Genomic DNA, 15,213 nt, shown 5'->3' on the forward strand with positions numbered 1-15,213 from the left:
GCAACTTCTTCAAGGCTGGTTTAATCGCAAGGTGCAAGTTCAAAAGGGCAGGAGGCCCGGGGACTTGAAACTAGTCATAGAGTGATACAGCGTGGAAACAGGCCCTTCGGCCCAGCATGTCCCATCTGAACTAGTCCCACCTGCCTGCGTTTGGCCCATATCCCTCCAAACCTGTCCTATCCATGTACCTGTCTAAATGTTTCTTAAACGGTGCGATTCAGAAGCATTCAAAGTCCCTGGCAGCTTTGACTGATGATAAGGATGTAACCTTCTGAAAACAAGGGTTTTCTCCGCTGCCTCAAATGCAGGGCTTGTTTTGGACCTCCCTCGAGACCAGATTGCATCTAGTCAGTCCTTGCCACCATGTGGAGCTCAGATCATTGGATTCCAAGTGACTCTGGTACAGCGAGTTCACCTCTCCGATCCAAACCATGATCAGCAAAAAACATTAAGGGGGGCACGGTGGCGCAGGGTTTGAGTTACTGCCTTGCAGTACTTGCAGTGCCAGAGACCAGGGTTCCATCCCGACCACAGGTGCTGTCTGTATGGAGTCTGTACTTTCTCCCTGTGGCCGCTTGGGTTTTCCCCAAAACACCGGCCAACATGTCCCATCTACACTAGTCCCACCTGCCTGCATTTGGCCCAAATCCCTCTAAACCTATCCTGTTCATGGAACTGTCAAAATGTTTTTTGAACATTGCAATAGTACCTGCCTCAACTACCTCCTCTGGCAGCTCGTTCCATACACCCACCAACCTTTGTGTGAAAAAGTTACTCCTCAAGTTCCTATTAAATCTTCCCCCCTCCCCTCCCCCCTCACCTTAAACATATGTCCTATGGTTCTTGATTCCCCTACTCTGGGCACGAGACTGTGCATCTACCCGATCTATTCCTCTCATGACTTTGTACACCTCTATAAGATCACCCCACATCCTCTTGCGCTCCAAGTCCGAGGCTGCTCAACCTCTCCCTATAGCTCAGGCCCTCGAATCCTGGCAACATCCTCGTAAATCTTCCCTGCGCCCCTTCCAGCTTGACAACATCTTTCCTATAACATGGTGCTCAAAACTGAACACCATGGTGCCTCTTGCATGTGGGCTCAGGAGACTATTTCTGTACACTTGCAAATCCAGGATCGGGGCGTATGGCAATACTCTGCTGGACTTAATGTAAGAAAAATAATTTAACTGTGTTAGCACTTCGCACATGTGACTATAAAAAGCACCATTTAACCAGAGCTTATTGACCATTTGAGTGTGGGTGAGATCAGACGAGGGTTACACTGGCCTAGTTTAGTTTATTAATATTGTCACGTGTACCGAGGTACAGTGAAAAGCTTTTTTGTCGCATACTATCCAGTCAGCGGGAAGACTACACATGATTACAATCGAGCCGTCCACAGTGTACAGATACAGGATAAAAAGGGATACCATTTAATGCACGATAAAGTCGCGCGTTCCGAAACTATCATGGTGGTTGGAGAATTTAAATTCAACTAATTACATCAATTTGGAATGGAATGGGAGCATCACTAACTACAGTTATACAGCACACAAAAAGGCCCCTCAGCCCAACCCATCTATCAAGGGGCCATCTAAGGTAGTCCCATCCGCCTGTATTTAACATCTATCCATCGAACCCTGTCCTATCCATGTTCTGTGCCTGTCCAAATGTTGTTATTGTGCCTGCCTCAACTACTTCCTTTGGCTCCTCGCTCCATATACCCACCGACCTCTTCATGAAAACATTGCCCCTCATTAATTGTTCCCCTCTCACCTTAAACCTATGTCCTCTCGTGTTCCTGATTGTCTTACCGGGAGAAAAAGACGCTGTATTCACCTTCTCCATGCCCTACTTTGCTCACCTCTACACACCGCTCATCTGGCAACTGAACCATCCCACCACCAACTAGAGAGTGGTCCTGACTTGCCATCCTACCTCATTGGAGACCATCGGACTATCTTTAATCGGACTTTCCTGGACTTATCTTGCACTAAAGGTTATTCCCTTTACCCTGTGTCTGTGCACGGTGGATGACTCGATTGTTTCAGTTTAGTCTATTGTCACGTGTACTGAGGTACAGTGAAATGCTGTTGTTGCGTGCTATTCAGTCAGCAGAAAGACAACACATGATTACAGTCGAGCCATTTACTGTGTATAGATACATGATAAGGGAATAACGTTTAGTGCAAGGTTAAGCCAGCAAAGTCTGATCAAGGATAGTTCGAGGGTCATCAACGAGGTAGATAATAGTTCACGACCGCTCTCTAGTTGTGGTAGGATGGTTCAGTTGCCTGATAACAGCTGCAAAGAAACTGTCCCTGAATCTGGAGGTGTGCGTTTTCACACTTCTGTATTTTTTGCCTGATGGGAGAGGGGAGAAGAGGGAGTGGCCAGGGTGCGACTGGTCTTTGATTACGCTGCTGGCCTTGCCGAGGCAGCGTGAGGAATAAATGGAATCAATTGAAGGGAGGTTGGCTTGTGCGATGGTCTGGGCTGCGTCCACAATTCGCTGCAATTTCTTGCGGTCTTGGATGGAGCTGTTCCCAAACCAAGCTGTGATGCATCACCTGAAAAAATGCTCTCCATGGTGCATCTGTAGACGTTGGTGAGAGTTGTCGGGGACATGCCACACGTCCTAAGCCTTCTAAGGCTGTGATCATGTACAGTGATTGTAATCATGTACTGGCTGACTGGATAGCATGCAACAAAAAGGCTTTTCACTGTACCTCAGACAATAGGCTGAACCAAACTGTATAGTCTACAAAGAAAGCTCCGGTTTTATATATTCTCTGTGAGCAAGAGGGCATAATGGAATGTTGCTAAATGCTGTGCAATATGATTATTGTTAACAGGTCAGAGAAACACTGGCAGCAGAAACGGGACTCAGTGTGCGTGTCGTTCAAGTGTGGTTCCAAAATCAAAGAGCCAAGGTAACCACAGCTTTGTCACAAACCTCCTATTCTTCTCTAGGTTTTGCAATGTTATTCCTCCTGACTCAGATCGTCGTGATTGTGAGCAGAGATCCCACGGGTGGCCGAGAGTTCAAACTTCCTCCTGTCATCTGTGGCCTGAGTTTGGTCCATGTGTGTGAGCGGATCGCCAACATCGACGGCCCCTTCTCAAAGACGTGTGCCTCGGACAGTGATGTACTCTCCCCCTGCTCTCCAACTCATCTCCCATGTACCCGGCGTTGACGCGGGAGGCCAGTCCCCTTGTGGACCTGCTCTGGAAGAGCGTGTAGGAACTGCTGTCTTTACACCGAAGATAGGCGCAAAATGCCGGAGTAACTCAGCGGGACAGACAGCATCTCTGTATAGAAGAAATGGGGGCGTTTAGGGTCATGACCCTACTTCAGAAGAGTGAGCAGCTTTAAGGCAATGAGCGGCAGGCGGGAAATGTGCCTTTGCCACTTCTTCTATTTCCTGAAAGCAACATTTGACGTGGGGTAATGCAAACTACCAGTGATATAGTTTCACCCAGAGAGTTGTGAAGTTGTGGAATTATCTGCTACAGTGGAGGCCAATTCACTGGATGAATTTAAATGAGAGTTAGATAGAGCTCTAGGGGGCTAGCAGAATCAAGGGATATGGGGAGAAGGCAGGCACGGGTTACTGATTGTGGATGATCAGCTGTGATCACAATGAATGGCGGTGCAGGCTCGAGGGGCCAAATATTCTACGTTTCTATGTTTCTATATGGAGGCAAAAAAGTCATAAAGTGTTGGGGTAACTCACCGGGTCAGGCAGCATCTCTGGAGGACACTTTAGACTTTAGATTTTAGAGACCGCTCGGAAATAGGCCCTTTGTGCTGGCAAGTCCGCAGTGACCAGCAATCTCCCCATACACTTGCACTATCCTACACACTGGGCAGCAATTCTACTGCTGTGCCACTGTGCTGCCCATAGGACACACATCGACGATATTTCGGATCAGGGATTTACTTCAGACTGGCCATGTTAAGGCCTTCAGTAGCCAGGAATGCAAAGAATGGTGATTACAATCTGGTTACAAATTTTAAACGAAGTTCTGTGCTGGACTGGAGTGAAATTCCCTCCCTCTCCGGCCAGGTTGTAAATGTAGATTCAAAACTAGCACAAGCTCACGCACGGTGGCGCAGCGGTAGAGTTACTGCATAACCGCGCCAGAGAACCGGGCTCAATCCTGACTACAGGTGCTGTCTGTACAGAGTTTATCCGTTCTCCCCGTGACCTGCGTGAGTTTTCCTCCCGCGCTCCAAAGACGTACAGGTTTGTCGGTTAATTGCTTTGGTAAAAATTGTAATCTGTCCCTAGTGTGTAGGATCGTGCTAGTGTACAGTGTGATCACTGGTCGGCGCAGACTCGGTGGGCCGAAGGGCCTGTTTCCGTGCTGTATCTCTCCTGTTTCCGCGCTGTATCTCTAAACGAAACTAAAAAATAAAACTGATGACATGGAGGTGCGTGTCTGGCAGATGCAAGTTATATATTGATTTGTTCTGGGTTGCTGGATGATCAGCTCAACCTTAGGTTAAAAATATTTCCAGAAGACTGAAAGGATGTACGTATATATATATATATATATCATGTATTGTCTGGGTAGCCTGAACTGTGAGGAAGGCTGTCAAACTATACAGCGGGGTATAGAAAGGGGTGGAGAATTAATAATAATAATGGATGGGATTTATATAGCGCCTTTCTAATACTCAAGGCGCTTTACATCGCATTATTCATTCACTCCTCAGTCACACTCGGTGGTGGTGAGCTACTTCTGTAGCCACAGCTGCCCTGGGGCAGACTGACGGAAGCGTGGCTGCCAATCTGCGCCTACGGCCCCTCCGACCACCACCAATCACTCACACACATTCACACACATTCACACACAGGCAAAGGTGGGTGAAGTGTCTTGCCCAAGGACACAACGACAGTATGCACTCCAAGCGGGATTCGAACCGGCTACCTTCCGGTTGCCAGCCGAACACTTAGCCCATTGTGCCATCTGACAGATGGGCTTTAATCTGAACAAGAGTGAGACATTGTCCATTGGAAGGTTGAATATAAGAGGAAGATATGTAATCAATGGCAAGACCCATGACAGCGTGGATGGACAGAGGGATCTCGGGGTTCAAATCCATACCTACCCGAAAGTAGCAAGACTGAGAAAGTAGCAAGTAGAGTGAGAAAGAAGGCGTCTCTAATGTTGGCTTTCACAGGTCATGGCATTGTGTATACAAGTCAGGAAGTCATGATGCATGATTTGGTGGTACGATGGGTTTGTTTCCATGCTGAATCTTTCAATCAACGCTGCACCATCAGAACAAATTTAAGAAAGGGCGGCCCGGTGGCCCAGCGGTAGTGTTGCTGCCTCACAGCGCCGGAGACCCGAGTTCAATCCCGACTATGGGTGCGGTCTGTACGGAGTTTGTACAATCTCCCTGTGACCTTCGTGGGTTTTCTCTATGAATTCTCCATTTCCTCCCACACTCCAAAGACGTACATTGTAGGTTAATTGGCTTGGTATAAATGTAAATTGTCCTCAGTGTGTGTGGGATATTGTTAACGAGCGGGGATCGCTGGTCGGTGCGGACTCGGTGGGCCGAAGGGCTTGTTTCCGTGCTTTATCGCTAATCTAAACTAAACTAAAGCTTATGTCACTGATGAAATACAGTTAGTATAGCCAAAGATGTGTTATTCAAGTTTATGAGGCACATTGGAACAAAGCATGAAGAATTCAGTAATAAATTCTTATTTGTAAATTTTCTGATTACACTTCCTTTCATTTCAAGGTAGCTTCACCTCAAAATCAGGGGATATAGATGTCGCTATATTAGCTTAGCTTAGTGTATTCACCAAGGTAGAGTGAAAGCTTTTTGTGTTGCCTGTTATCCATGTAAAGGCTATACATGATTACACTCAAACTGTCCACAGAGTATAAATACAGAAAAAGGGAATAACGTTTAGTGCAAGATAAACTCCAGTAAAGTCCTAGTGCGAGGGTCTCCTTTGAGTTGGATCGCTCTCTAATTGGTGATAGGATGGTTCAGTTGCCTGATAACAGCTGGAAATAAAACTGTCCCTGAATCTGTTCCTTGGTTAGATATCGCAGTTTCGACTAGCCATCCTCACCTGTATCCACCTATCACTCACCAGGCTTCGTCCTGCCCCTCCTCTCTTCCAGCCTTCTCTATCCTCTCCCCCCCCCCCCACCCCCCACCCCTTCCCCACTACATTCAGTCTGAATGGTCCCAAACAGAAATGTCACTTATCCATGTTCTCCAGAGATGCTGCCTGACCTGCCACGTTACTCCAGCACTTTATGTCTTTTTTTTTGGTAAACCAGCGACAGCAGTTCCTTGTTTCTACATTCAACTAAGTATTAGTAGGCGGAGGTGTTGTTCACTTGATTGAGGGGAGAGGTTATTTATTTACATCTGATTAGGCTAAATTAATCAATTTCGAAAAAGTGGCAGCACTGCTGGTGGTTCCAGAATGGGATATTATTTCATTAATAATGCATTTTCATTTTGCATCTGTCATCTCCCTTCCTCCATGCTTTACATCCCAGCTACACCGTGAAAATCGGGCTCCCATTTCTGATATAATACTGGTGTGGCCTATAAGCTTTGATCGTTTTTTGTTTTTTTAACTTGTCGAAATTTAGAGGTTTAATTAAAGTTGGGACTTTTCGTTAAATCTTTCTCCCGATTTCAAACTGATTTCTTTGCAATTTTTAAAGATGAAGAAGTTGGCCCGTCGGCAACAGCAGCAGCAGGAACAACAGAACGGACAACGGCTCGGACAAGGTAATCGTAGACAGCGATGACCAGCGTAGTAATCATTCACTTCAACTGTGCTCATGAATGAATGAGTGAGTGAATGAATGAATGAATGAGTGAATGCATGAATGAATGAATACACTATTGACACATGTGACAAGTCCCAGTGAAATTCTTTGCTTGCATTACCCAAGGTATGCAAATACTCACCACATAAAGGGCGCGGGCAAAGTTACATTGTATTCCATACCAGGTCCCCCCCACCCCCCGCCTCCCTCACGGCGGTCCCCTATGCCGGTTTCATTTTCCGGTGTGTTACAGTCATAAAATCATAGAGTCATACAACGTGGAGACTGGCCCCACACCGACCAACATGTCCCACCAACACTAGTCCTACCTGCCTGCGTTTGGCCCATACCCCTCTAAACTATCTATGTACCTGTCTAATTGTTTCTTAGATGTTATCATAATACCAGCCTCAACTACCTCCTCCGGCAGCTCGTTCCATACACCCACCACCCTCTGCGTGAAATAGTTATCCCTCAGGTCCATATTAAAACTTTCCCCCCTAACCTTAAGCCTATGTCCTCTGGTTCTCGATTCCCCTACTCTGGGCAAGAGACTCTGTGCGTTTACCCGATCTATTCCTCTCATGGTGATGCTGTTGAACATTTTATAACAAAGGTTGCAGAGAGAAATTGAAAGATGTTTACTATCGAGATGGTAAAGATATCGATAGATATTGAGATCGACTTAGGGGCATCACAGTGGCGCAGCGGTAGAGTTGCTGTAGGTATTACAGCACCAGAGACCCAGGTTCAATCCTGCCTACGGGTGCACTCTGTATGGAGTTTGCACGTTCTCCCCGTGACCTGCGTGGGATTTCCCCGAGATCTTCGGTTTCCACCCACACTCCAAAGACGTACAGGTTTGTAGATTCATTGGCTTGGTGTGAACGTAAAGATTGTCCCTAGTGTGTGTAGGATGGTGCTAGTGTACGGGGTGATTGCTGGTCGGCACGGACTCAGTGTTTACGCGCTGTATCTCTAAAGTCTAAGCTCTAAAGTTAAAACATAGGAAACACCAGCTAAAGATGAACAGTGTGTACAACAACACAATAGGACTACGGGTCGTACTACTGCCCTTTCTCAGCTCCAACTTTGATTCTCACCTTGAGTGCTGTCTTTGTGGAGTTTGCCCATTCTACCTGTAACCATGTGGGTCTCCCCTGAGTACTGCAGATTCCTCGCATGCCCAAACGACCGTAAGAGGATAGGACATAGGAGCAGAATGAGTCAAGTTGGCCCTTCGAGTCTACTCTGCCATTCGATCATGGCTGATCTATCTGTCACTCTCAACTGTCTTCTCCCCGTAACCTTTGGCACCTTTACTAATCAGATTCTCCACTTTAAATAAACCCAAAGGATTGTGGCAATGAATTCCACAGATTCACCATCCTCTGGCTAAATAAATGTCTCCTCATCTATATTCTAAAAGGCACGTCCTTTTATTCTGAGGCTGTGCCCTCTGATCCGAGACTCCCACTGTTGGAATCATCCACTCTAAGCCTTTCATATATGCTGGTGGGTTTATTGGCCACTGTCAGCTAACGCCAGTTGGAGCAATGAGGTCCTTCTGCAGTTGTACAGAGCCCTAGTGAGACCACGCCTGGAGTATTGTGTGCAGTTTTGGTCCACTAATTTGAGGAAGGCCATTCTTGCTATTGAGGGAGTGCAGCGTAGGTTTACAAGGTTAATTCTCGGGATGGCAGAACTGTCATATGCTGAGAGAATGGAGCAGCTGGGCTTGTACACTCTGGAGTTTAGAATGATGAGTGGGTATCTCATTGAAACATATAAGATTGTTAAGGGCTTGGACACACTAGAGGCAGGAAACATGTTCCCGATGTTGGGGGAGTCCAGAACCAGGGGCCACAGTTTAAGAATAAGGAGTAAGCCATTTAGAACGGAGACGAGGAAACACTTTTGCTCACAGAGAGTGGTGAGTCTGTGGAATTCTCTGCCTCAGAGGGCGGTGGAGGCAGGTTCTCTGGATGCTTTCAAAAGAGAGCTAGATAGGACTCTTAAATATAGTGGAGTCAGGGGATATGGGGAGGAGGCAGGAACGGGGTACTGATTGTGGATGATCAGCCATGATCACATTGAATGGCGGTGCTGGCTCGGAGGGCCGAATGGCCTACTCTTGCACCTATTGTCTATTGTCTATTGCCATTGGAGAAGGATGAGAGAAGAACCACCAGGGATGTTTTTGGGCCTGTGAGAGAGAATAGGCAACAAGGAAATGGGTGTGATAGGGAACGTCTCTGAGACAGCATAGACTCGATGGACCAAATGGTCTTCTGTCACGCAATCAGGACAATGAGAATGACTAGAAATTGGTTAAAATAAATATTATTATACCACAACATTGGGGAAGTGCTGTAAGATTGAGAAGCAGGGAAGTGTCTTGAGTATTAGAAAGGCGCTATATAAATCCCATCCATTATTATTATTATTAAGTGTGATTAGTCTAAGTAGTTTCTTGCCGAAAACAAGTTTCTCGGTGGCAGGGTGGCGCAGCAGTAGAGCTGCTGCCTCACAGCGCCAGAGACCCGGGTTCGATCCTGAATTCGGGTGTTGCCTGTACGGAGTTTGTACGTTGGCCTGCGTGGGCTTTCTCAGAGATCTTCGGTTTCCGCCCGCACTCCAAAGACGTACAGGTTTGTCGGTTAATCGGCTTGGTATGAATGTAAAAGTTGTCCCTCGTGTGTGTAGGATAGTGCTAGTGTTCGTGGACCGCTGGTCGGTGCGGACTCAGTTGACTGAAGGGCCTGTCATCGCGCTGTATCTCCGAACTAAAAAAAAACTAAACACAGATGCGATGGGACGAATGGCCTCTCTCTGTGCCCTAAATCTCTGATTCTTTAGCAATGCCAGATTAAGGGGTTGGACAGGCTAGATGCAGGAAGATTGTTCCCGATGTTGCGGAAGTCCAGAACAAGAGGTCACAGTTTCAGGATAAGGGGAACATCTTTTAGGACCGAGATGAGAAAAACATTTTGACACAGAGTGTGGTGAATCTGTGGAATTCTCTGCCACAGAAGGTAGTTGAGGCCAGTTCATTGGCTATATTTAAGAGGGAGTTAGATGTGGCCCTTGTGGCTAAAGGGATCAGGGGGTATGAAGAGAAGGCAGGTACAGGATACTGAGTTGGATGATCAGCCATGATCATATTGAATGGCGGTGTAGGCTCGAAGGGCCGAAAGGCCTACTCCTGCACCTATTTTCTATGTTTCTTGTTTCTATCCCACCAGAATGAAGGAAACGTGAAAAATGTTTCCCATTGAATCTGCCCCGGCCACTGTTCATTCACTGTGGCAGTTTAATTTCCTTTTGAAATTAAAACCTTTTGGCTGTCCTACATCATTCTAATTTAGAATACTTATCTTGCCTGTGGTATAAACAGAATACAAAATGAAGTGCCATAGGATATGGCTGATATCCCACTCATCGCACAAAGGATGACTCACAAGTGGACTTGCTTGTAAATTATAACAGCGTATCACACCATCCACTGCAGCATCTGAGTGAGCTTGCTGCCTTGATTTATTGTCATGTACCCATTAAAGATTAAAATGCTTTGCTCAGACAGAAGGCTGGTTGCTTTCCGGCAGAAAAAAAACCAATCCATTGCCGCGGAACTGGAGGCACGAGAAAATGAGACCAATTTCTGATGAATCTTCCTTTCGTTGGCAGAAGTGATGTCAAGTAGAATGGATGGGGTGATAAGTTCCTATGCACCGCTCGCCGCCCCTCCACAACAGCTGGTGTCCATGGACCAGAATGGCTACAACTCGGACCCCTTCCAACAAGGCCTCACCCCGCCCCAGATGCCAGGCGATCACATGAACCCTTACGGTAGGTGACTCCTTTCTTAGTCGTTGAGTCCCCCCATCTCTCATTCCCTTTGGATACCCATCCTGAATAGGCCTTGCAACGTAGGAAAGACAAAGAATGCTGGGATAGTTAGGTGGTGCAGTGGTAGACTTGCTGCCTTGAGACCTAGGTTCGATCCTGACTATGGGTGCTGTCTCTACAGAGTTTGTACGTCCTCCTCGTGACGCCGTGGGTTTTCTCCAGGTGCTCTGGTTTCCTCCCACATTTTACAGACGTACAGGTTTGTAGGTTGAATGGCTTCAGACAAAATTGTAAATTGTCCCTGGTGTGTGGGATAGGGCTAGCAATCGCCGGTTGGCGCAGACTTGGTGGGCCAAAGGGCCTGTTTCCGCACTGTATCTCGAAACTAAACTCAACGGGTCAGGCAGTATCCTTGTCCAACATGGATACGTGACGTGTCGGGTTGGGACCCATCTTCAATCAGACTGCAGGGCTACGGGTAAGAAAGCTAGAAGGGTCGAGGGGCAGGATGAAGCGTGGTACGTTATAGGTGAATGCAGGTGAGGAGGGGGTTTTGATGGGGCAGATGGTTGGACATAAGGGAGTTGCGAATTGTGAAGCTGGAGGATTGCCGAGGTGCAATTTGTGTTGCTTGGGGAACAAATATAGGTGGAGGGAGTTGGGTGGTAAGCGGAGGGGAGAGATAGGTGTAAGGTCAGCTGGGGCTCAGGGGAGGGAGGGGAGAGGTGAAGAAAAGAAGGGTTTATGTGGGAGAAAGGGGTGTTGTTCTTTTTTGTTAGAAGGGACTGGACAAGAGGGGATAATTGTTACTTGCTGGGGCCATATTAGATTTGCTGCCTTACAGCACCAGAGACTCGGACTAGATCCTGACTACGGGTGCTGTCTGTACAGAGTTTGTATGTTCTCCCCATGAACCTGCGTGGGTTTTCTCCAGGTACTCCGGTTTCCTCTCACACACACCAAAGACATATAGGTTTGTAGGTTAATTTGGCTTTGGCAAAAATCACGAGCGCTTCCGATGTCACGAACGCTCACGAGCACTCCCGAGCTTCCTGGATTGCTTTTCCAGAACTTTCTCAATGGTCATTACCCCCTCCCCCTCCCTCTACCCCCCTTCCCTCGCGCTCCGTCTCCATCCCCTCCCTATCTACCTCCTCCCTTTCTGACCTCCTCCCTCTCTGCCCCCCATCTCTGCTCCCCCCCCCTCTGCCCTCCTTCCCTCTCTGCCCTGCCCCCCCTCTCTGCTCTGCCCTCCCACTCTAACCCCCCCCCCCCCCCTCTAGTGAAGTATTGCATTCGGGAACCAGCCCTCTCCTGTGATTCCCTCCCCTCCCACTCTGCCCCCCCACCCCTCAGTCACTACCCCTCTCCCTCTCTATCCCCCTCCTCCTCCTCCTCCCTCTCCAACCCCACCCCCTCTCTAGCCGCGCCTGCGCAGTTGGGGGTTATGCGTGTGGATAAGGCAGGGGATGGGGCAAAAGGAGCGAATTAATAATATTAATATAATATCAAGGGGGGGGGGTTAGTGTGTGTGTGTGGGGGGGTGGTTAGTGTGTGAGTGAGACGCTGAAGGCTGTCCCCCCCCCCCCCCCCTCCCGCAACCACATGTTGCGGGGACGGGACCCAACGGGTCCCACTTGGTCTAGTAAATGATTATAATTAAGCCGTCCACAGTGCACAGATACAGGATAAAGGGAATAACGAAACACTCACTGTGTGGAAAAAGTTGCTCCTCAGATTCCCAATCTTGGCCCCCTGATCTTAGTTCTATGTGTACGAAGGAAATGCAAATGCTGGTTTAAATCGACGGTAGACACAAAAAGCTGGAGTAACTCAGCGAGTCAGGCAGCATCTCCGGAGAAAAGGAATAGGTGACATTTCGGGTCGAGACCCTTCTTCTTAAACCTATGTCATCTGGTTCTTGATTTCCCGACATTGGGACAAAGACTTGGTGCATTTATGTTATCCGTGCCTCTCATGGATTTATACATCCCAGTAGGAATGTCATGGTAGGAATGTCGAGGCAGAATCCAAAATCAGAGGTTAGAAATGTGAAGTGGACACCAATTTGCCCAATATGGATGGACCAAAATGTAGGGGTAGCTCAAATACAAACTCCCTGAGAGAAAGGAGTCGAAGGATAGGGTGGAAGCTATTGATGAAATAAGTGAGAGGAAGCAACAGGCAACATCTCTGGAGAGAAGGAATGGGTGATGTTTCGGGTCGAGACCCTTCTTCAGACTGAGGTCTTTTCAAATCCATAATGTTCGAAGATCCATCATTCTGTCACATTGTCGAAGATGCTCCGTGCTCAACTGATATAAAACATACAACACTACAGGATAGGCACAGGCCCTTCAGCTGAGTTACTCCAGCATTTTGTGTCTATCTTTGGTTTGAACCAGCATCTGCAGTTCCTTCCTACACAGTTCAAAGGGTACAATCAAAAATGATAGCTGAGGGTAAGTGTAGATCTGTGTCACTCATGTTATGTGTCATGCTTTTGTAGTTACGCCCACTAGCTTTACAGTAACACTCTCTGCCTGGTTCCCTTAGAATTAGAGAGACGTGCAAGTATGAAGTAATATTTGCCAAGTTGTTCATAAAGTCTTTGGACCTTTATCATGGTGTAAGGCTTCAGTTATTTACAACAGCCGAAACACAACAGGAAGGTGACAACGAGGCATACAATCAGTAATATTTAATCAGGAGGACAGTGGAACTAGTCAGAGAACTAGGGTGGGGGAGGGATGGAAAGAGAAGGAAAGCAATGGTATGTCTCGGATGTACCATTCAACATTTCCTTGGCCATCGTCCCCTTTGATCTGTCATTTTCACGCCTTACCCTTCCATATCTCTGTCTTCCTCTCCCCTGACTCTCAGTCTGAAGAGTCAAGAGAGACAAGGATGTTTTACTGTCATTGTCCCAGATAGAACAATTAAAATCTTACTTGCAGCAGCACAGCGGGATATGTAAACATAGTAAACTGTGAACAATGTAGTGTCTCGACCCGAAACATCACCCACTCCCTCTCCCCCAGAGATGCTGCCTGAACTGCCGGGTGACTCCAGCACTTTTGTGCCTATCTTTGGTGTGAGTCGGCCCCTGCAGTTCCTTCCTCCGCATTTATTATTCATCGGAGGCTCTCTAAAAAAAATCTCCCCGCGTTTATGGCCACCGACAACGGGGTTACTCGTGAAAAAATGAAAAAGCATGAAAATGGATGGCGGGACTGTCATATGCTGAGAGAATGGAGCAGCTGGGCTTGTACACTCTGGAGTTTAGAAGGATGAGAGGGTCCCTCATTGAAACATATAAGATTGTTAAGGGCTTGGACAAGCTAGAGGCAGGAAACATGTTCCCGATGTTGGGGGAGTCCAGAACCAGGGGCCACAGTTTAAGAATAAGGAGTAAGCCATTTAGAACGGAGACGAGGAAACACTTTTTCTCACTGAGAGTGGTGAGTCTGTGAAATTCTCTGCCTCAGAGGGCAGTGGAGGCAGGTTCTCTGGATGCTTTCAAGAGAGAGCTAGATAGGGCTCTTAAAAATAGTGGAGTCAGGGGATATGGGGAGAAGGCAGGAATGGGGTACTGATTGTGGATGATCAGCCATGATCACATTGAATGGTGGTGCTGGCCTGAAGGGCCGAATGGCCTACTCCTGCACCTAGTGTCTATTGTCTCACGGCGATTTTAATGCCATCGATTAACGGCGTCCGTTTTTGTTTTTGTTTTTGTGTTGTGGTTGCAGGGAACGACTCGCTGTTCCACGACATCGACAGCGACACCTCTCTCACCAGCCTGAGCGACTGCTTCTTGGCCTCGTCGGAAGTCAACCCGATGCAAGCACGGGTGGGCAACCCCATCGACAGGCTTTACTCCATGCAGACCTCCTACTTCGCCTCCTGAAGATAAAGAGCCGCCGCCACTTCGAAATGAGGGGGGGAGAGGGGGGTGGACGAAAATCCCACCTGACACATCATCACGCCGACTTCCAACGGAGAGGGAGGCAGAGGGAAAGAAAACCCCAAAACAGATGAAAATAAAAAACAACTGTACAGCCGAATATGACTTTATTCTCTCCTCATTCGCTATTTCCCAATGCGGCAGAGAGTCGCAGACAGCGGGAAGGTAGTGAAAGCAACGCAACCCAGAGACAAATTGAATAGAATTCAAATCAGCCCAGGACTGGGAGCATGGGTCACAGAAACTGCAGCTGCGTTTCATTCTTTCTTGGATGTTTTCATACAAATATTGCGGGATTTATTGTCCTTAGTTATTTACGCCGATTTGGGGGCATCTCTCAGTTGCCCCTCTGCCATTCCCTGTTTAATATTTTTAGCGGTAACTGGATGTCAAAAGATCAAATAACCTTTCACCCACCGATTTCATTGTTCTATCTGGGACATACAGTGCCCTCCATAATGTTTGGGACAAAGACCCATCATTTATTTATTTGCCTCTGTACTCCACAATTTGAGATTCGTAATAGAAAAAGAGGTTAAAGTGCACATTGTCAGATTTTAATAAAGGCTATTTTT

General features: G+C 47.4%; 1 protein-coding gene across 10 annotated transcripts in view; it reads left to right on the plus strand.

Moving 5' to 3' along the window:
* Positions 1-14,709, plus strand: part of lmx1b (LIM homeobox transcription factor 1 beta) — a 261,097-nt gene extending 246,388 nt beyond the window's left edge. For 9 of the 10 annotated variants that reach the window (XM_033048993.1, XM_033048994.1, XM_033048996.1 and 6 more), the window contains 4 exons: positions 2,856-2,933; positions 6,715-6,781; positions 10,510-10,671; positions 14,424-14,709. In XM_033048993.1, the coding sequence (XP_032904884.1) occupies positions 2,856-2,933; positions 6,715-6,781; positions 10,510-10,671; positions 14,424-14,581 (465 nt within the window). In that variant the 3' untranslated portion in view covers positions 14,582-14,709. The remainder of the gene's footprint in view (positions 1-2,855; positions 2,934-6,714; positions 6,782-10,509; positions 10,672-14,423) is intronic. The other variant, XM_033048992.1, reaches the window with a different exon arrangement.
* The last annotated feature ends 504 nt before the right edge of the window (positions 14,710-15,213 follow it).

The sequence above is a fragment of the Amblyraja radiata genome, chromosome 32, assembly GCF_010909765.2.
Source record: "Amblyraja radiata isolate CabotCenter1 chromosome 32, sAmbRad1.1.pri, whole genome shotgun sequence".
NCBI classification, from domain to species: Eukaryota; Metazoa; Chordata; class Chondrichthyes; order Rajiformes; family Rajidae; genus Amblyraja; species Amblyraja radiata.